Below are 20,804 nucleotides of genomic sequence, written 5' to 3' on the forward strand. Positions count from 1 at the left end.
TGTAAAAGTAAAGATGCATACAAGAGTATGAATAAAATGACTCCTCTAACCTTCATTAATTCCTTTTAGTCATTATCAATTAATTCTCTTTAAAAGGAAACCAACAAAATTTAATAAAGTGGTCATAAACTCCTAAATAAACATGCCTTTAAATGTCCACTACCATAACTTTTTTTACTATATGTTCATTTGGGTTACTGCTTTAAGGGTAATTATTGAGTACTCCTGAAGTACCATAAATGCGTACTCCCCTCTTTCACATAATTGTGGATCTCACTAATTAATGTGAGAGGGGGGAGTATGCATTTATGGTACTTCTGGAGTATTCAATAATTTTCCCTGCTTTAGAACAATTGTGTTGGAGCATTTTAATATTAATTAATTAAAATGAATAAATATTACAACATAATGTAAAGATGTGGGAGTGAATATGGAAGATGAGGAGTTAGTGAAAATGTTTAATCCCACATTGAAAAGGAAAGAGATTATTTTATACTTTTTAATTGTGGTGATTAATGGGTTAATATGAATTGACTCAGATATTGGGCTAGATACGTGCGCAAGGGGGAGGTGAAGAGTGGCGGTATCTCAACATTAATTGTGTAACTCCAGCCCATCAGATTAATATCCAACAATTAATCTTGTAACACCCACTATATCAAAATAATGGACCTAATTAATCAAATTAATTTGGGTAGTAATTTCGTGAGGCCCATTGAGCCTATAAATAGACTTATTCAGACCTAATCCACACAACTGCAATATACACTAAAAAAAGAAAGACAGGTTCTTGGCAAGGGAAGGTGTTCTTTTTGGTGGAATTTTGGGCTTGAACACTTTGTGCAGAGGTTGTTCTAACCATATGACACTTATTGGGCTGTTGTATTCTGGGGGAGACAAGTCAGAGAAAGTCTGCACCGATTATAAAGTTTAGCCAACCAAGGGCTTGAATCTCCTTAAAGAGAGCAAGTGCCGCGCCTCGGTCCAAATAGTGTTGTGTAATTTTTCTTTTTAAATTTATAATATTCAGAAGTATTATTCAGTTTCTTTTTGTGTTATTTCCATTATTATTGTGTTTGCACCAACAAGTTTACCTATATTTTTCTCCCTATTTGTTACTTTTCATGTTTTAGGAAACAACTTTCTTTTTCACCAACATCAAATTTCCTATCCCGAAATATAGGTGACCATTGTAACTTAAATGGGTACATGTATGAGTAAGTTAATGGGTAAATTGGTGTGAAAAGTTTTTAGGTGTTTGGTTACCTATTTTAGATAATCTGCTACCAATGCTCTAAACAACATGAATGAATAAAAAAGAACATGGAGATATATAATTAAGTACATTAAGATGTGAGTTTAATAAGGTTTTAATTCTCAAGTATAATTTAGGCTAAAATGCAAAACCCACCCTCTATATTTTACCAAAATTCATTTCAATCCTCTAACTTTGCTTTTGTTCATTTCAGTCCTCTAACTTTCAAATTTATTCAATTAAGAATTTTTCATCAACTTTTGTTATATGTTGTAATTTAATTTTCAAAATTTTTAAATATTTCTTCAAATTTTTTGAATTAAAAAAATTAAATTAATGATTGAAAAATATTTTCTAGATTATATTTTTCAAAAAATTTTAACAAAAGTTGGTGGAAAGGCTTTAATTGAACAAATTTGAAACTTCGAGGACTGAAATGAACAAACGCAAAGTTAGAGAACTAAAATGAATTCTAAAGAAACTTAAAGGGTATGTTTTGCATTTTAGCCTATAATTTATTGATGGGTGAACATTTATGGTAAAAATTTAATTTATATTATTAATGGGGAAATAGATTACAAATATTATTTTCTATTTTTTCTTTATTAAAATAATCCTAACATTTAATGAAAGTTGAAACTCAAAAAAGGCATTTATTGCTTCTTTTTAGATTTGTCCAATACTTAGGTTATGTTTGGTAACAATTTTTGTTTTCTATTTTTAAAATCTTGTTTTTGAGAATATAAAGAAAAAACAATTTTCTTGTATTTTTGAAATAGAAAACATGTTTGTTTAGTAAAGATAGTTTTTTTAAGAAAAAAATAGAAAATACTAAAATATGTTGTTACTAGAATTTGAATTCTAATGCTAACTCATTAAATGAGACAGATTCATTAATTAAATGCGTGTTTTTATTGATTTTTGAAAATTAGAAACTGAAAACAATCTCTTGCATGTTTTTAGCTTCCTTCATAGATTGAGTTTTGAAAATAGTTTTTGTTTTCTGTTCATTTTGGGTTGCCAAACAAGTTTTTTAGTCTCAAAAATAGAAAATTGGTTTTGGAAGAAGAAAATAAAGGGGGAAAAACAATTACCAAACATACCCTTATTTTCCCACATTTCCACTTGCTTTATGGATTTATCCTTTCTCTCAAGAAAACCTCATAGTGACGAAGGATCATAAGGAGGAGGCAAGGTGCATGGGGTTAAATCACTGTGAGACTTAACCATGGACTCAACCATGAATTTCTCCCATGTACCCTTAGCTGGGCAAGCCATCATTTCTAAACATAGCTCAACCACTCCTCGAAGTATAGATGGTTTGAATTTTAGGAGCTTTGCATATTTATTTAACAAATGAAACATGTAATTATATACTTAGTCCATCATTAGATCCTCCTATATGAAGTTGCTTGTTGCCTCTCCTATGTGTTGAGCTTGCCAAGTTTATGAAAATAAAAGAGTTGAAAATAAAAATGATTTTTTAACATTAATTTAAATTAGTGAAAAAAGTTTGTGGGTTCCAGTTAGCTCAACTGGTAAAGTTTCTGATGGTTGTATAAGAGATTTGGGGTTCAATCCCCGCTTACACCAAAAACTGATTGGTGTCTTGGTCTAGTGATAAAGAGTTATCATCAAGAGCGGACGCCATAGGTTGAAATTCTTTCAAAAAAAAAATTGTGAAAAAAGTGAAAACATTTTCAAAAAACTTATTAAAAGGTAAAAATAGGGATATACAAATCCTCTATATCATTTTTCGTGTTCCATTAATCATAACTTGTCATGTATTTGATTTTTTTTTTTCATATTAAGTTTTGGCTGTTTGATAAGGAAAGACAATTAAATACATGGTAAGTTGTGATGGGTGGAATATAAATTGGAACACAAAAAGTAGTATAGAGAATTTGTATTCTGTTGACATCCTATTTTGCAACCCACATTTAACCTCACATGGAGGGTAAAAGGGTAATTTCACCTTGGAAATATGCATCTTTATTCTGGTCATTAGATCATTAACCTCATTTTACCAAAATGATCTTGATGTTGTAACGATCAAATCAACTAGTCATAAGCCCTAATCGGACTATCAGATTGAAAGTTATCATCAAATCAAGTTTTAATGGCTGAGATGCACTATCACAAATTGAGTCCGACTATATGTGATTATGAACAATTGATTCCGATTGGTTATAATTATAATCAATTTGGGATTAATGATGTGTCATAATTTGATTGGTTAGGACTACATTTTATGGTGAGGTTGCATACACCTAATTAACTAGATAGTTAAACATTAATTATTCAATGAGTAATTTGTGCAATTGTCTTTTAATTAAGGTAAATTTGGAACCAATTAAGTCTGAAATGGGAGTTATTGGAGTCATTTAATGTTAATTGGTAGCTAATTTGGAGTGATTAATGTTAATTGTGTTGAAATCATTTTCTAACAAATAACCTCTTCTCACCATTTCATCAATATCTCTCAGAATATTTTGAATCTGTGAATGAGGTTAATTTTCCTAGAAACTAGACATCCAAGGCTTCAATTTGAGTACAAGAATGAGACAATTCCGATCATAATTGAGTCAAATATGATTATTCGAAATTGGCTTTACAGGTTGTTACAGCAGCTACGGGAAAACCGAATTTTGGCTTGCTCCTCACTCCCACCAATCTTTCCATTTAATGCACCAGATTTCCCCCAATGCTAAAATGAAGTTTATGTTCATGATTCTTTATCAACTCTCATTAAATGACATTCCATTCATATTTCCTCTACCACTACTATATAAACCCCCCTGCTCTCCTTCATTCAAAGACACAAAAAAACCCCTCTCTTCCCCTCTCTTAAATTCTAGTGAAGTTAAGTAGTCTTGTCATATCTTGGTCTTCCCTAGACTCAACGTATTGATTGAGACTCACTCTTCCTCTCCTAACTCTTTTTTTCCTCCATTCTTAGGACCTCCCTCAAGAGTCTCCTCCTTCACCATATGGATCTTGCATGAAAGTATAATTTTTTTCCCTAATTGTTTGCCATGATGAGAGTTTAAGATTAAAACATGATAATAATCATTTAAATTCCTTTGAATATGTTTGAATATTCTTAATTTTTCTTATATGTTCTTCACATGGTCTTGGTTGTTCATCACATGTTCATGCATGACACTAGTTTTGATCTTAAATCCACATAAAAAAACATGAAAAATATATTTGTTTAATAATTCTTTTAAATTCTTGAATCTAGGATATCACCATCTACACACATTCACTAGAATTTATTTGTCAATCCAAATGAAATGCTTAATAAATTGAATTAGGGTTTATCATATGCACACACTTTAAATTCAACATGCAAATTGATTGATAACATATTGGATGATGTGATATGAATGTTGGCCACCATAGTCTAGAAGATCGGGTTTACCGGGTAAGGTGGGTGCCTAACACCTTCCCACCTTGTAACATAGCCTCCGAGTTTAGATCAAGGGTTAGTAGATCAAATGCTTATCCATGTATTTTTCGATTTTTAGATTGTAACTAGGAAACAAAGCAACGTACTTTATCTTAGATTGTATCTAGGACCAAAACCATGTAATTTCCTATGATCAATATAAATTCAATTTCAAATAAATAAAATGAGGAATTTTTTTCAATTTTGGTTTTCTTATTTATTCCAATAATTAAATAAGTGGCAACTTCATTGTAAAACCTTTAATCTAAAGGGGAAAATATAACTAGTCGAACCTCCATTTTGAGAGGCAACAACACGACTCCACCCATTTACATGGATTTCACCCAACATCTTATAAAAAGGGGCCAGGGGTGCAATCTCTCACATATTCATTATAGAACTTTATATTCTATTAATAGGCCTTTATTGTTTGTATATAAAATTACACATTAATATAATGTACTAAGATTAATAAAAAGTCTAATATAATTTACTAAAATTATATATATAGAAGGTCGGGTTCAAGTCACACCTGGTGTATAAACAATGTTACACCACCCCAATAACTTGTTATAGAATTCATATTTTGAAAATTCTACCATTGAATTATATATTCTATATGTTCTTAACATTCATGCCAATTTTTATGTCAATTGAATGTTATTTACCATTTGATTCATACTCATCTTTTAGACATTATTTTAAACCACAAAAACTTGAATTTCAACAATTGATTGATGACATGGCTATTAATTTTTTATTACCATGAAATTTTGCAAGCATTTAGAATATACGAAAATAATGTAATCTAATGGTAAATTTGTTAAAATTTGCATCCAATTAAAAAATATTGAGTTGTATAACATTGCTTAAAGTTACACCACTACAAAAAAAACGACCTATAGCGGTGGGCCAAAAAACGCCGCTAAAGGTCGAATGGACCTTTAGCGGCGGGTGATCCTGCCACCCTTGCGATGCCGCTATAGGTCTATAGCGGCGGGGAAAAAAAGCGCCGCTATAGATTCAACTTTTAGCGGTGATTTTGATCTATTGCGGCGGGCATAAACCCGCCGCCATATGGCATTCAAATTCGTATAAACTGACTTTTAGCGGCGGGATATACCCGCCGCTATTGTGTCCACCTTTAGCGGCAGGAGATATCCCGCCGCTATAGGCGATTCAGTAAAGCGGGCTAATTGCCCCTTTAGCGGCGGGTATGCCCGCCGCTATTGTGTCCACCTTTAGCGGCGGGAGGTATCCCGCCGCTATAGGCGATTCAGTAAAGCGGGCTAATTGCCCCTTTAGCGGCGGGTATGCCCGCCGCTATAGGGTTTATTTAAACTGCAAAATCTGAACTATTGCAGCGTTTTTCGACCGCCGCTATAGGCCTTTTTTTTTTTTTTTTTTTTTCCCTCAGTGGGCTTTAAAACTACCATTCTCACTGAAGATATTTTTTAAACCTGTGACAAATATATTGTTCAGAGCTATTTCAAACCTGTAACAGTTTTAGCTCTACTAACACATTACCACAATTGTAATTAATTAGCAACACTACAAATGTTTCCAAATTAACGTAATATTAATATAGAAGTATCAATTATCAAATACATATATAACGTTATCTATAACCACCATCATAAGCTTAACAAAAAAAGATGTGGTCCTTTTATCTATAACCACCATCATAAGCTTAACAAAAAAAGATGTGGTCCTTTGACTAAAGCAACCGCTATCCAACACTTGCAAAAAATGTGGTTGGTCTTCCGTAGTTCTTTGTACACAAAAAAGTTCTTGAACACCAAGATAAAATTTATAAACTACTTGGTTGATAGGATGCGGCTGACGATTTTTGGAGAGCTGGAGATTGTTGAGGCAAAGGAACATCCTACATACAAAATATGATAACTCAATAAGTATACATAAATGAAATAGGATGAGAAGAAAATATTACTAAGGCAAAAAATGGAAATAAGTTAAATGAAGACATTTATATGCACTCACAACAACAACGGAGTGCTTACAAAGAGAAAACATTGACTAAGTCTTTGTTAATATACCTGATTGCATTGGGAAGAACTTTGTTGCATTTGTTGAAACATGCGAGCCATTCTTTGCTCCATTCTTTGCTCCATTTCTTCAAATTGACTAAGTCTTTCCTTCATTTCGTCAAAACTTTCAAGTTTATCCTACATAGTAGCCAAGGAAGCCTTCAGTTGTGCAACTTCATTGTCCCTTGCTTGACTTGAGTGTATTTCAATGTCTGTGAGAGCAGTCTTGCTACTTCGAGCACTTGGGCTTGGACCAAATCCTACCCCACGAATACGACCTTTGCGCTCCTTACCCATCACTTTGGCAAACACATCCTCTGTTGACCATACAATACTACCAGTTATCTCAGATGACTGCAAATGATTCGAAGAATCATCCAACAAATCCTTCATTTTGTCCTGATATTTGGGTTTGAACAAAACAGAAAAAGTTAGAAATCATATAGTTAAAATGACACTACAACATATATATACATATATATAGGATGAGACAAGCAACTACCAATATAAGAAAGATTATCCATACTGCTGGCAAGGAAATTAGTTCTGAGTTTAATCAACAAATTGTGAGTTTCAAATTTTCACTTTGTTGCAAGAATTGGAAATGGGAAATGGGAAATGGAATGGATGAGTTGGTAATCATGCTAGGTGCACCCATTGACAAAGTGTGGACCATGGTTTCTCAAACTAAAAAGCTACCTGAATGGAAGCAAGCATTCAAACAATATTGGCTCATCATCACATAGTTATATTTATAGAATGGAAGCAAGCAATATTGGCTTAGATGGGTCTCTAAATTCATTAAAACTTGTAGATTATGGTGATGATTCAACATTGATTAACTGGTCTTTTGAGATAAACCTTATAGAAGGCACATGCAAGGACAGCATTATTGATTATCTAGGATTTCTGTATAAATCTAGCATTAACAAAATTGAAGTGCTATTGAAGCAGCATTCAAACAAGGTTGAGAAGTGTGATTTGTGTGGTCATCTCACCTATGTAATGAATTCCACATGTATATGTGTATGTTGTGGAAAAATGTCAACTTCAAAAATGTTGTCACCTGATGGAAACATTGGAATTACATCTTGTTATTTTGTATCTGGTTCTTCAAGAAATGTCTAGGCAATTCAAACCTAATCAATCGGAGGGAGTTACACCTTTCATGAAATCATTCTTTAAAAGAAAAAAAAGGAGGGTGTCATATTAATCCCATCATTTCAATCATGAAGGTGAAACATTGATAATAGTATATACTTACCCTTCTTTAATTCAATGACAAAAAAAAGATATTTATAATGGTACAGTAAAAACACATCTAGCAATAGCCATGACATAATTAGCTTTGAGCTTACTTCTCTCTTTATCATTCCAAAGCTAGGCACAAACTACTGGTCTACACTACTAAGAACCATCAAATTTTACCATCAATCATTAACAACAATTATCATTAATTGAATTCCTATTTTGTTTACCCCCCACTACAATGGAGAAATTACTCACCATCTTTGCTTTCACTACAGGATTAACTGCAGATCCATCTTTACGAGTATGTAGTATTGGATATAATACTGCACGCTCTACAGGACGTCCATCCGTTTTTGCCTACATTAAGAACAGCATATTTATATAGTGATAAATATCAGTTCCACATAAACTTTAGGAGAAGTGAAAATCATTTAGAAAATAGTAATAATACTTATTACCTTTTTTGCAGCGTGCACAGCAAAGCTACAAGAACCAGCAGTATGTAAGTCATCCTGTTTTGCACGACGCTCCTTATTCTTATCTGACTCTAACTACATTCAACAAAATTATATGTTTATATACAGTATGCTTTGAGTATCTAAAGCCACTTTTAGCTAAAGCCAAAATGCAAACAATATGAAGTGCATAAAATTAAGTATCATTCATTAAATAAAATCCAATATGTCAAAATCCAAAGCCACTTTTATCATAATCATGAGTTTTTCACATGAAATAAAAATTAAGTATCATTCATTAAATTCCAATATGTCATTTCAACTTTGCATAACATAAAACATTGAATAAAACAATGAATCTCTAGTCTACCTTTCATGTGCATAAAATATGATCTTCACACAGTACATTGTCAAGCTTCTTCATCACAAAGCAAGCATGGCAAACAAAATTAAATGCTTAATCATTTTTGTAAATACACTAAAACCAAACTGCAAATTTTTTTTGATAAGTAAAAAAAAAAAAAAAAATTGCAGTTAATATTGTTTGTCATGCTTGCTTTGTGATGAAGAAGCTTGACAATGGCTGTTATAGACCTTTCTTCTAGGATTTATGGATATTTTGCCAATATTCTGGTAAATATTTGGAATTCATAAAATTACATGTGATTGATAATGAATCATAAATTAACTTTTTTAATTGTTATGGGTTATATCTTCCATATACTAGTTGGACTTTAGATGGTTTTGATGTGGGTCGTGCCATCATATGCCAGATGACATGGTGGGCCGGACAACAAATGACTTTTGCATGAAAGCAACATGACTAATTTGTTAATCCAATTCATATTTCAATTATTTTACTTTTCTTAATTGAATTACAGATAAGATTTATGAGGGAGCTTGGTTGGTGGGTCCACCATCGACCTAAAAGATTTATGTTGATACTTAACTTTGTATTCAAGGCATTGACACCCTATACAGGCACTACAGAACATTGTAGCAAGTCACATGCACGTTCGAAAAAAGAAGAAGCCAAATATTGTTATGTTTATTTTTTATTTTTTTATTATTTAAAAAAAAAAAAAACAAATTCACCAAATTCTAAAATTTTATTTTTTCTAATGTTTATACATAATAATTATTTTATCAATTCTCAACGAGTTCAAATTACAAAAGAGTTTTTTTTAAACAAAATAACTAAAATAGTTATTAAATTTTTTGTGTGTATGTTTCCTTGATATAATATCTATATTATAATTATTCAAATAATTGAAATAAGATATAAAAAAATTGTTGTTTCTTCAAGTTGTTATTATTATTATTATGATTATGAACCAAGGTTGAGTAGAATAGAAAGAACCAAGTAACAACACCTATTGGCAAAACTGGTAGTTAATCTTCTAACCAAGCTAACCATAGTCACTTTAATGATTTTGTTATAAACTCTATCCTTATGTTTTCTCTTCACTTGACAATATTCACCAAATTATACTTTCCAAAAGAGAAAAGAGAAATAACCAAAGGTGAATTATGTGAAAACAATGGGTGTTAAAAAGGTGAGTTTTTTTATTATTATTTTTATTGTTTTGTATTAAAATGTGAGATTAAAAGAATTTTTAAAATATGACTAACGATAGGAATCTCCAATTTTATCAAATAGAAGAGAACGTAAAATTCATTTTTGAATAATACTTTTGAAGTTGCTGCAAGTCAGGCTTCATGAAACCCAAAAAATTTAGTATTACGTACATTGGATGGTAAAATACTAATGATAAAACAAAATATGGCAACACTCCAATTGTCTAGAAAATAATAATAAATTCAAGACCAAGCAAATAAAAAACGTTTCACAGAACATATATAATCTTTCATCATTATTTCAAAATGTAAATTGACCTTATTTCTAAGGCTAAACTAAATGAAGTATAGACTGTATAGTCATGTTGGGTCCAAATTTTTCAAAGAGTGTTATGCCATTATGTCCCATCTTCTTTTTATTTATTTATTTTTTCAATACAATCTACGTACTAGAACAGGAGTATAGACTGTTTGCCATGCTTGCTTTGTGATTAAGCATATAACAATGGTGAAGCCACAAAAGGAGTTTAGCATAAAACAACGACAAGCCATCTAATTCAGTACTAACAAACTATACACCATCAAAGAGCTTTGTTGAATTTTATCTTATGAAATATGAAACACAACTTCTCATATATACTAATTTCACCAAAAAGTCCACAAAAGTAACAAATCCTATGTTAAAGCAATCCAATATTATTCTCTCAATTTCTCAACAATCATTCTTGTTTTCATATGATCCATGATGGAAAAGAGAGAGAAAACAAACATACCACTGCATCATCGGTATACCAATGCTCAACAAGTATTTCCCAATCTTGTGTTATGCATCCCGGGGGTGTGTGGCTCTTTACGCATGCTTTGTTTCTTGAATGAGGAATATAATATTGTTTCTTCAACTTAGACTTATGATCCCTCCAAGACTTCCCAATTTTTTGCAAGGTAAATGTCTTCAAAGCCGCATATGCAATAGGATCAGCAGGGACACTGTATTTTCGCTACAGTCAAAAAATTAAATTATCAAATTACAAATATTTTCATGCTAAAATGCTTATGTAAAACTTAGTACGAAATGTCATAATTATAAGTATTATAACTTCTTTAATACCTCTACAAGACGCCAACACTCTTCTTTAAATTCTTCTGCTACCTTCTTCCAATTAAGAAATCTTATCGGGCACATGTGAGGTTTCCGCGCAATCGTACCCAAGAAACCAGTGAAAGTCCTCGCCCCCTCATCAACTGGCTGATGCATACTATTTAGCGGCAACTCAATTTCTTCTTCATCGGGAAGATCCCAAATATCCAAGTACTTGCTTGGCCCACGAGTAACACGTACAGGAGGCTGCACATCTGAATTTTGAAGAATATAATATCAACCAATGTCAAACAACAAGGCATACAAAGCTAAGGATGAGTGTAAATATTCTATTAAACAAGTGGTCATTATATGCTAAAGAAAACAAAATATTAGAAACATGCTGAATTATACTTATACTACACTCATATTACTTGTATAGTACTCATATGTTTGCCTATATAAAGACACTTTTTTTTACATTTTTATTCATATCAATATACCAAGAATTCCTTCTTGAATCCAAACACAACATAAACATCATAACATCAAAAGTTTTGATGGGATTCAGTGTATTAGTATTGGGTATGCCAATCCTTTAGATTTATAAGACATGTTTCTTTCTGGCTACAGCCTACATGTCATGATTTAGACTAGTCCTGTGTACAAAAGTATTAGATCAAAGTTAAGTTTCAAAATGAATGGGGCCTTTTTGGGCAGGAATAGAAGAGACTAGTTATAGGCTTATAGGTATAACTCATTAATTAGTATGAAAATCAGGCAAATAAACTACAATTTAAGGGGCACTTACATTTTTTTTAAATTAAAATTGTTGATAGTGCATAATACAAATTAGGGTATTGTGTATAAGGGTTCACAACTTACATGCCCATATCTTGTGTATAAATGGTAAACTATTGAGTAAAAAGCCCATACCTTGTGTAAAAGCTTCATGTATTTCTTGATTCCCCACTTCATCCACATCTTGTGAAGAAGCTCTTTCCAATGTTACACTCTTGGAACGAGTGCGCAGCTTTGTCTTTCGTTTTCCCATTTCAAGAGTCAAAGTCTAAAATAAACAAGTATATAATTAGCATAATGACAATTAATGGTACAAGTAATTGCAATACTAAAACTTCTCATAAAGCAAATCTATATAAGACTACCCTTAAACAATGAAAATACAATATTTTCAACAAGAGCCCCAAATATTGAGCTTATTTCAGTAGCATATATCACAAATTTTAGCATCTAACAATTAGATTAGAGAACATAAAAGGGAAACTAAAGAAACAATTACACCATCGAAATACCCAAAATAAGATAAGGTTTCATAGATAAATTTTCATGCAATTTTACAAGCATAGAAACGAAGACCTAAAATATAATAAGTGATACAAAAGTATTAACTAGAGTCATCACCACTAAAGTCATCATAACTAGACTCATCATCACCACTGAAGTCTAAAATAAACAAGTATATAATTAGCACAATGACAATTAATGGTACAAGTAATTGCAACACTAAAACTTCTCATAAAGCAAATCTATATAAGATTACCCTTAAACAACGCAAATACAATATTTTCAACAAGAGTCCTAAATATCTCTCTTATTTCAGTAGCATATACCACAAATTTCAGCATCTAACAATCAAATTAATGAACATAAAAGGGAAACTAAAGAAACAATTATTTTGTATCAACTAGAGTCATCACCACTAAAGTCATCATAACTAGACTCATCATCACCACTGAAGTCTAAAATAAACAAGTATATAATTAGCACAATGACAATTAATGGTACAAGTAATTGCAACACTAAAACTTCTCATAAAGCAAATCTATATTTTCATCATTATTTCAAAATGTAAATTGACCTTATTTCTAAGGCTAAACTAAATGAAGTATAGACTGTATAGTCATGTTGGGTCCAAATTTTTCAAAGAGTGTTATGCCATTATGTCCCATCTTCTTTTTATTTATTTATTTTTTCAATACAATCTACGTACTAGAACAGGAGTATAGACTGTTTGCCATGCTTGCTTTGTGATTAAGCATATAACAATGGTGAAGCCACAAAAGGAGTTTAGCATAAAACAACGACAAGCCATCTAATTCAGTACTAACAAACTATACACCATCAAAGAGCTTTGTTGAATTTTATCTTATGAAATATGAAACACAACTTCTCATATATACTAATTTCACCAAAAAGTCCACAAAAGTAACAAATCCTATGTTAAAGCAATCCAATATTATTCTCTCAATTTCTCAACAATCATTCTTGTTTTCATATGATCCATGATGGAAAAGAGAGAGAAAACAAACATACCACTGCATCATCGGTATACCAATGCTCAACAAGTATTTCCCAATCTTGTGTTATGCATCCCGGGGGTGTGTGGCTCTTTACGCATGCTTTGTTTCTTGAATGAGGAATATAATATTGTTTCTTCAACTTAGACTTATGATCCCTCCAAGACTTCCCAATTTTTTGCAAGGTAAATGTCTTCAAAGCCGCATATGCAATAGGATCAGCAGGGACACTGTATTTTCGCTACAGTCAAAAAATTAAATTATCAAATTACAAATATTTTCATGCTAAAATGCTTATGTAAAACTTAGTACGAAATGTCATAATTATAAGTATTATAACTTCTTTAATACCTCTACAAGACGCCAACACTCTTCTTTAAATTCTTCTGCTACCTTCTTCCAATTAAGAAATCTTATCGGGCACATGTGAGGTTTCCGCGCAATCGTACCCAAGAAACCAGTGAAAGTCCTCGCCCCCTCATCAACTGGCTGATGCATACTATTTAGCGGCAACTCAATTTCTTCTTCATCGGGAAGATCCCAAATATCCAAGTACTTGCTTGGCCCACGAGTAACACGTACAGGAGGCTGCACATCTGAATTTTGAAGAATATAATATCAACCAATGTCAAACAACAAGGCATACAAAGCTAAGGATGAGTGTAAATATTCTATTAAACAAGTGGTCATTATATGCTAAAGAAAACAAAATATTAGAAACATGCTGAATTATACTTATACTACACTCATATTACTTGTATAGTACTCATATGTTTGCCTATATAAAGACACTTTTTTTTACATTTTTATTCATATCAATATACCAAGAATTCCTTCTTGAATCCAAACACAACATAAACATCATAACATCAAAAGTTTTGATGGGATTCAGTGTATTAGTATTGGGTATGCCAATCCTTTAGATTTATAAGACATGTTTCTTTCTGGCTACAGCCTACATGTCATGATTTAGACTAGTCCTGTGTACAAAAGTATTAGATCAAAGTTAAGTTTCAAAATGAATGGGGCCTTTTTGGGCAGGAATAGAAGAGACTAGTTATAGGCTTATAGGTATAACTCATTAATTAGTATGAAAATCAGGCAAATAAACTACAATTTAAGGGGCACTTACATTTTTTTTAAATTAAAATTGTTGATAGTGCATAATACAAATTAGGGTATTGTGTATAAGGGTTCACAACTTACATGCCCATATCTTGTGTATAAATGGTAAACTATTGAGTAAAAAGCCCATACCTTGTGTAAAAGCTTCATGTATTTCTTGATTCCCCACTTCATCCACATCTTGTGAAGAAGCTCTTTCCAATGTTACACTCTTGGAACGAGTGCGCAGCTTTGTCTTTCGTTTTCCCATTTCAAGAGTCAAAGTCTAAAATAAACAAGTATATAATTAGCATAATGACAATTAATGGTACAAGTAATTGCAATACTAAAACTTCTCATAAAGCAAATCTATATAAGACTACCCTTAAACAATGAAAATACAATATTTTCAACAAGAGCCCCAAATATTGAGCTTATTTCAGTAGCATATATCACAAATTTTAGCATCTAACAATTAGATTAGAGAACATAAAAGGGAAACTAAAGAAACAATTACACCATCGAAATACCCAAAATAAGATAAGGTTTCATAGATAAATTTTCATGCAATTTTACAAGCATAGAAACGAAGACCTAAAATATAATAAGTGATACAAAAGTATTAACTAGAGTCATCACCACTAAAGTCATCATAACTAGACTCATCATCACCACTGAAGTCTAAAATAAACAAGTATATAATTAGCACAATGACAATTAATGGTACAAGTAATTGCAACACTAAAACTTCTCATAAAGCAAATCTATATAAGATTACCCTTAAACAACGCAAATACAATATTTTCAACAAGAGTCCTAAATATCTCTCTTATTTCAGTAGCATATACCACAAATTTCAGCATCTAACAATCAAATTAAAGAACATAAAAGGGAAACTAAAGGCCAGATTACACCATCAAAATACCCAAAATAAGATAAAGTTTTATAGATAAATTTTCATGCAATTTCACAAGCATGGAAACCAAGACCTAAAATATAATGAGCGATACAAAAGTATTAACTAGAGTCATCACCACTAAAGTCATCATCACTAGATTCATCATCATTGGACTCATCATCAGTAGACTGATAAACATCATCACTAAGCTCTTCATCATCAATAAAATCTTGTTCAAGCAATTCATCCTCACTAATCAATGGTGTATCATAAATGGTTCCTTCTTCATTAACTCGAGCCCAAGCATGATTGTCATTTGCATCATCACATGCATCATCAGTAGTTACATTATAAGGGACATTCTCCATATATGTATCCACTTCTTCATCATCATCTACAACTTCAATACCAACATCAAACACCTCTCTAGGTTTTGTTTTGACCACCACCATCCAATCTTTATGTCTCACATCCTCCACGTAAAATACTTGCAAAGCTTGAGATGCTAATACATAAGGTTCGTCAATCAATCGATCACCCGTGTGTATCAATCTTGAAAAATTAACAAGGGGAAATCCAAAGTCATCTTTTTTGCATCCTCTCCCACTAATAACATCAGCCCATTGACATTTGAATAATACATATCGATACTTATCAGAATAGTTTAACTCAATAATATCGATTAGTACACCATAATAAGTAGCACCACCTTCAGTAACAACACAAACTCCACTATTTTGAGTTTTCCTAGCTGTCTCAGAATCTTTGGTGCGAAACTTGAAACCATTTAGGACATAACGCTTGAACCGTTTTGCTTCATTATCTGGATATCGAGAACACCATCTAACTTTATCAGAGAGTTCCTTTCTCTCAGAGGCATCCATTGACATCACCTATTATAGAGAAAGACTTTTATTATAAGTATACTATCTAAAGTGTTACGACCAAAAATAGTTCTATATATATATGCTTTACTTACATATTCCCTAAACCAACTGCAGAATTCCTCTATATGCTGCTTTTGAATAACATTATCACTCACATCAAAAGGCAAACCAGCCTTGATCTCCGCTATGTGTATACTGCGTAGACAAACATGTTAGTGTTAATCTAGAGTATTATATTGGAATGTAGTTAAAGGATACGCAAAGACATAACTTACTCGCGAAATGGGGTTATTTCTGCACAATTGAATAACACATAACGATGTGCTTGGATCCATGAATTTGAATCTAGTGTAATGCTTACCACCGCACCCATGGATTCCTCAACATTCCTTACAGGCCGATTGAATGCAGTTTCAACAGATTTAAAATAGCGTGAGCAGAATGTCAAACATTCCTCTGCTATATACCCTTCTGCAATGGAACCTTCTAGATAGGTTTTATTATGCACGTAAGATTTAAGTCTTGATAAGTACCTATTGGAAGACCCAAGATCAATAACGGAAAATTGGTAAGTTAAATAAAACCAAATAGACCAAGTTAATATATGTTACCTCTCAATAGGATACATCCAACGATAATGAACTGGGCCAGCAACTTTGGCTTCACTAGCCAAACGCATGACTAGATGCACCATCACTGTAAAGAAAGAGGGAGGGAATATCCTTTCCAACTCGCACAATGTCACTGCAATTCTCTTCTCTAGAGCCCCAAGTTCCTCCACATTTAGTACTTTAGAACATATCTCCCTAAAGAAACAAGATAAGTCAATTAAACTCCTACTCACTTCAGGGGGCAAAGATCCGCGTATTGCTATTGGAAAAAGTTGTTGCATTAAGATGTGATTATCGTGGCTCTTCAACCCACTAATTTTGCATTCTTTAAGTTTAACGCAACGTGAGATGTTCGAAGAATATCCATCTGGCACTCTTACATCTTTCAAAACTTGCAAAAAACCATCTTTTTCACTAGCATTCATATGGTAGCAAGCATGTGGCATACGTGTCTGATCATTCCCAAACTTTTCCAAGTGAAGTCCACTTCTTATACCCATATCCTTTAAATCTTGACGTGCCTTCAAATTATCCTTTGTCTTGCCATCCAAGTTCAATAATGTACCAATTATATTATCGACTACATTCTTTTCAATGTGCATCACATCAAGATTGTGACGCAACATATGGTCCTCCCAATACGGCAAGGTAAAAAGTATACTTCTCTTCTTCCACACAGTTAATGATTCCTCCCCTCTTTTTCTTTTATTGGTCAAATTAACTTTTTTCTTCCCAAACACATGATCGGCTACAGCATCCGTTTGTAACATGATTTCCCCTCCGGATATTGTAATAGGAGCTGATCTCATATCAACATGCCCATCAAATGAGTTTTTTTGCTTACGAAATTTATGATCCCTATCCAAGAATCGCCTATGTCCAATGTAACTAAATTTCCTTCCATATCTTAACCAACGAGACTGATTATCATAGTTACAAGAGGGACATGCAAGAGAACCTTTGGTACTCCAACCCGAGATATCACCATATGCAGGAAAATCATTTATGGTCCATAATAGTGCAGCATGCATTTGAAAAGATTTTTTGGAAGACACATCAAACGTTTCTACTCCAACATCCCATAACTCTTTCAGTTCTTCTACTAGAGGTTGTAAGTACACATCTATATCATTCCCGGGTGAGGTTGGACCAGGAATCAATAATGATAACATAAAATAAGACTTTTTCATGCACATCCATGGAGGGAGATTGTATGGGATCAAAATGACAGGCCATGTACTATGAGTAGTACTCATATTTCCATACGGGTTAAATCCATCGGCTGCTAATCCAAGCCTTACATTACGAGGCTCGGATGAGAACTCTATGTACTTAGAGTCAAATGATTTCCAAGCCTCAGAATCAGCAGGATGTCTCATTAACCCGTCATTCACACGACCATTAGCATGCCACTTCATATGATTGGCTGTTTCAGGAGACATAAATAGTCGCTTCAATCTTGGCTTTAAGGGAAACCACCGTAGGATCTTTGCAGCTTTCTTTTTTCTTCTCTTAGAGGAAGCATTAGTGCTTTGTTGACCTTTAGACTCATCACTTTCCCATCTTGAAAGGTTACAGTTTGGACAAGCTTCAAGGTTGGCATTGTCCTTCCAGTATAAAATACAATCTTTAGGGCAAGCATGAATCTTTTCATAGCTCAAGCCCAGATCCTTAATAATCTTCTTAGCCTCATAACAATCTTTTGGCAATTTAGCATTTGAAGGAACAAAATCAATCAAAAATTGCAGCAACATGGTAAATGATTTGTTGGTCCAACCATTAAGACACTTCATGTGGTACAAATGCACAATGGCTGACAATTTGCTAAAATGCTTACAACCTTCATAACAAGGTTGATTAGCATCTTCAAGCAATTTCATAAACTGAACTGCATCTTCATTAGGACCTTCTGTGGGCTGGTGCACACTAGGGACTTCTTCCGTTGGCCCAGATGCCATATCTGTTATGGGAAACATGTCATGCAACATGTCACGAAGATCAGCATACTCTATCGGGTTTTCTTGGACATAACTATTAGGAATTTCAGTAGAAGTCTTTGCAGACGATGATTCCCCATTAAAAATCCAAGGATTATAACCCCTACAAATCCCTTTTGATACTAAGTGAGCTTGTACAACATCTATAGGCCACGAATTTGTATGCACACATTTTCTACACGGACATGAAATCGTTCCATCTGGATGTGCATGGTTAGATGCAAAATTCAAAAATTGTTGAACTCCATCTAAATATTCTTGCGACCTTCTATTGGTAATTTTCATCCAACTCTTATCCATTGCTATAAAGTAGTTTACAAAAAATACCTATAATGTGATGTCATGAAAACAAAAACCAAGAGTTAACACACATTTCATTTACACAATTTCACTTTAATTTAAGAAACAAATCATTTTTAATCATTCACTTTTAGCTATTTTCCTAATCAAACAATGAATTTAAATGCATAAGGAAGTTATCAATACATTTGGCAACTATAACATCGTTAGTAACAATATTCTTTAGGAAGAGCTCATCTCTTTAAATATGCAATTCTATTTTAGCGTTTCACATGTGTATGTCAAAAAGATAGAGAAAAGCCCTTAAAATGAATTAATCAAATAAAAACAACTCAACAACAATCATCTAATATTACACAAAACAACCAACACTCCCTCTTTGTTTAACTAGTAAATTAATTTTTTTTTTTCCTTCTTAAGAAAAAAGAAGAAGTTAGCATTGGTGCAAATCATATTGAATCAATTAAAGAAGAAAATTCTGATCGGATTTTCTACATTAACATTTGATTAGACCAAACTTCACATGCCCCAAGTTGAGAAGTTGAATTAAAGTAGTGTATCAGAAGATTCAGAACCATTTGGAGCATTGTAAAGGCTTGTGGGTCATGGAGTACTGGATGATAGCTAATGTTGCTTAGGTGTAATGTGTAGGCTGTTAACTAACAGAGAGGTGGACCAAGCAAAGAAAAGAACAAAAATGGCTGATTAAGAACATTATTTTAATGCCACTTTGTTATTGAAAAAAGAGAAAAAGGACAAGAGGTGGATTCATGTGGGAATTGCAGTTACTTACTGGCTTTCTATACTTTTATTCTATTCTTGTCACTGGCTATAATATATGTGTGAGAGAGAGAGAGAGAGAGAGGCTTTCTTTGTAAACAAAATAATGAAACCTAAACCACGCTTTTGGTTGTGGTGGTGAGTGGTGACAACCCAAGCCAAACACCCATAGTTCTCTCTCTCTCTCTCTCTCTCTCTCTCTCTCTCAAAGTGTTTATCACATTCCCTCCCACTGAAAAGAAAAAAAAACCAATCAAAAAGAAGATGAAAAGGACTCTATATCATGCACTTTTCATGAATTACAACATGCCTTTAAGAACACAACACAACTTGCTTGAAAATCAAACATTTCAAATAATGAAAATCATTTTGAACATGAGGCATATATGGTTAAATACATGATTAAAGATACCAAAAAGTCTCTTGGAATGAGAGATCTAGAGTTCCTAAATATAAAAAAATTAATTAATTCTTAAGTGTCGATGGATAAAAAGTAATCATGTAGTGAATTTTATAAATGAAATTCTTATCCTCTAAATAAAAATGACAAAAGGGTGGCGAGGAGGTGCGTCCTTCAAAAACATGCTACATGAGTGGCAAATTTAATTGGCGACACCGCCCCCACCCCCCGAAGAAATAAAAAGAAAATTGACCGAGCCCAGCCCCAGCCCCAGCCACAGCCCAAGCATCATAACATTATTGCTACCTCATAATCCAGATCAGCAAGACTAGCTTATCTATGTCTTGTCTTGTGGACACCACCAGTCAGCTGTCCGGTCATGCTTGCCCCTTT

At 32.9% G+C, this 20,804-nt stretch overlaps 3 protein-coding genes across 4 annotated transcripts; all 3 read right to left on the bottom strand.

Moving 5' to 3' along the window:
* Positions 1–6,569: 6,569 nt before the first annotated feature.
* Positions 6,570–14,820, bottom strand: LOC115955930. Of its 2 annotated transcripts, none has more exons than XM_031074344.1 (7): positions 14,692–14,820; positions 13,786–14,030; positions 13,451–13,675; positions 8,464–8,556; positions 8,261–8,362; positions 6,764–7,153; positions 6,570–6,591 (listed from the first exon to the last, which is right to left on the bottom strand). In XM_031074344.1, exons 1-6 carry the CDS (start codon positions 14,807–14,809, stop codon positions 6,893–6,895), a joined length of 1,044 nt encoding a protein of 347 aa, XP_030930204.1. In that variant the 5' UTR covers positions 14,810–14,820; the 3' UTR covers positions 6,570–6,591; positions 6,764–6,892. The 2 variants fall into 2 exon arrangements, with proteins under 2 accessions (XP_030930204.1, XP_030930203.1); XM_031074343.1 differs by lacking the exons at positions 13,451–13,675; positions 13,786–14,030; positions 14,692–14,820 and adding exons at positions 10,812–11,036; positions 11,147–11,391; positions 12,053–12,181.
* Positions 14,743–16,790, bottom strand: LOC115955931. The gene is made up of 4 exons (XM_031074345.1): positions 16,599–16,790; positions 16,416–16,518; positions 15,573–16,329; positions 14,743–14,824 (listed from the first exon to the last, which is right to left on the bottom strand). The coding sequence occupies exons 1-4, from the start codon at positions 16,694–16,696 to the stop codon at positions 14,811–14,813; spliced, it is 972 nt and encodes a 323-aa protein (XP_030930205.1). The 5' UTR covers positions 16,697–16,790; the 3' UTR covers positions 14,743–14,810.
* A 140-nt stretch (positions 16,791–16,930) lies between these two features.
* LOC115957006 lies at positions 16,931–19,231 on the bottom strand. Its single transcript, XM_031075254.1, has one exon. It carries the CDS (start codon positions 19,229–19,231, stop codon positions 16,931–16,933), a length of 2,301 nt encoding a protein of 766 aa, XP_030931114.1.
* Between the last annotated feature and the right edge of the window lie 1,573 nt (positions 19,232–20,804).

The sequence above is a fragment of the Quercus lobata genome, chromosome 8 (genome assembly GCF_001633185.2).
Source record: "Quercus lobata isolate SW786 chromosome 8, ValleyOak3.0 Primary Assembly, whole genome shotgun sequence".
NCBI lineage: Eukaryota > Viridiplantae > Streptophyta > Magnoliopsida > Fagales > Fagaceae > Quercus > Quercus lobata.

What these genes read in the sequence shown, in the direction of transcription:
- LOC115957006 (XM_031075254.1), bottom strand. Translation starts at nt 19,231, where the DNA reads ATGGATAAGAGTTGGATGAAAATTACCAATAGAAGGTCGCAAGAATAT.
- LOC115955931 (XM_031074345.1), bottom strand. Translation starts at nt 16,696, where the DNA reads ATGGGTGCGGTGGTAAGCATTACACTAGATTCAAATTCATGGATCCAA. An exon ending in GAAATAACCCCATTTCGCGA is followed by an intron (nt 16,519 to 16,598) that starts GTAAGTTATGTC and finishes TTGTCTACGCAG; the next exon opens with TATACACATAGCGGAGATCA. An exon ending in GCAGTTGGTTTAGGGAATAT is followed by an intron (nt 16,330 to 16,415) that starts GTAAGTAAAGCA and finishes TCTCTATAATAG; the next exon opens with GTGATGTCAATGGATGCCTC.
- LOC115955930 (XM_031074344.1), bottom strand. Translation starts at nt 14,809, where the DNA reads ATGGGAAAACGAAAGACAAAGCTGCGCACTCGTTCCAAGAGTGTAACA. An exon ending in ACATGAAGCTTTTACACAAG is followed by an intron (nt 14,031 to 14,691) that starts GTATGGGCTTTT and finishes TTCAAAATTCAG; the next exon opens with ATGTGCAGCCTCCTGTACGT. An exon ending in AGTGTTGGCGTCTTGTAGAG is followed by an intron (nt 13,676 to 13,785) that starts GTATTAAAGAAG and finishes TTTTGACTGTAG; the next exon opens with CGAAAATACAGTGTCCCTGC.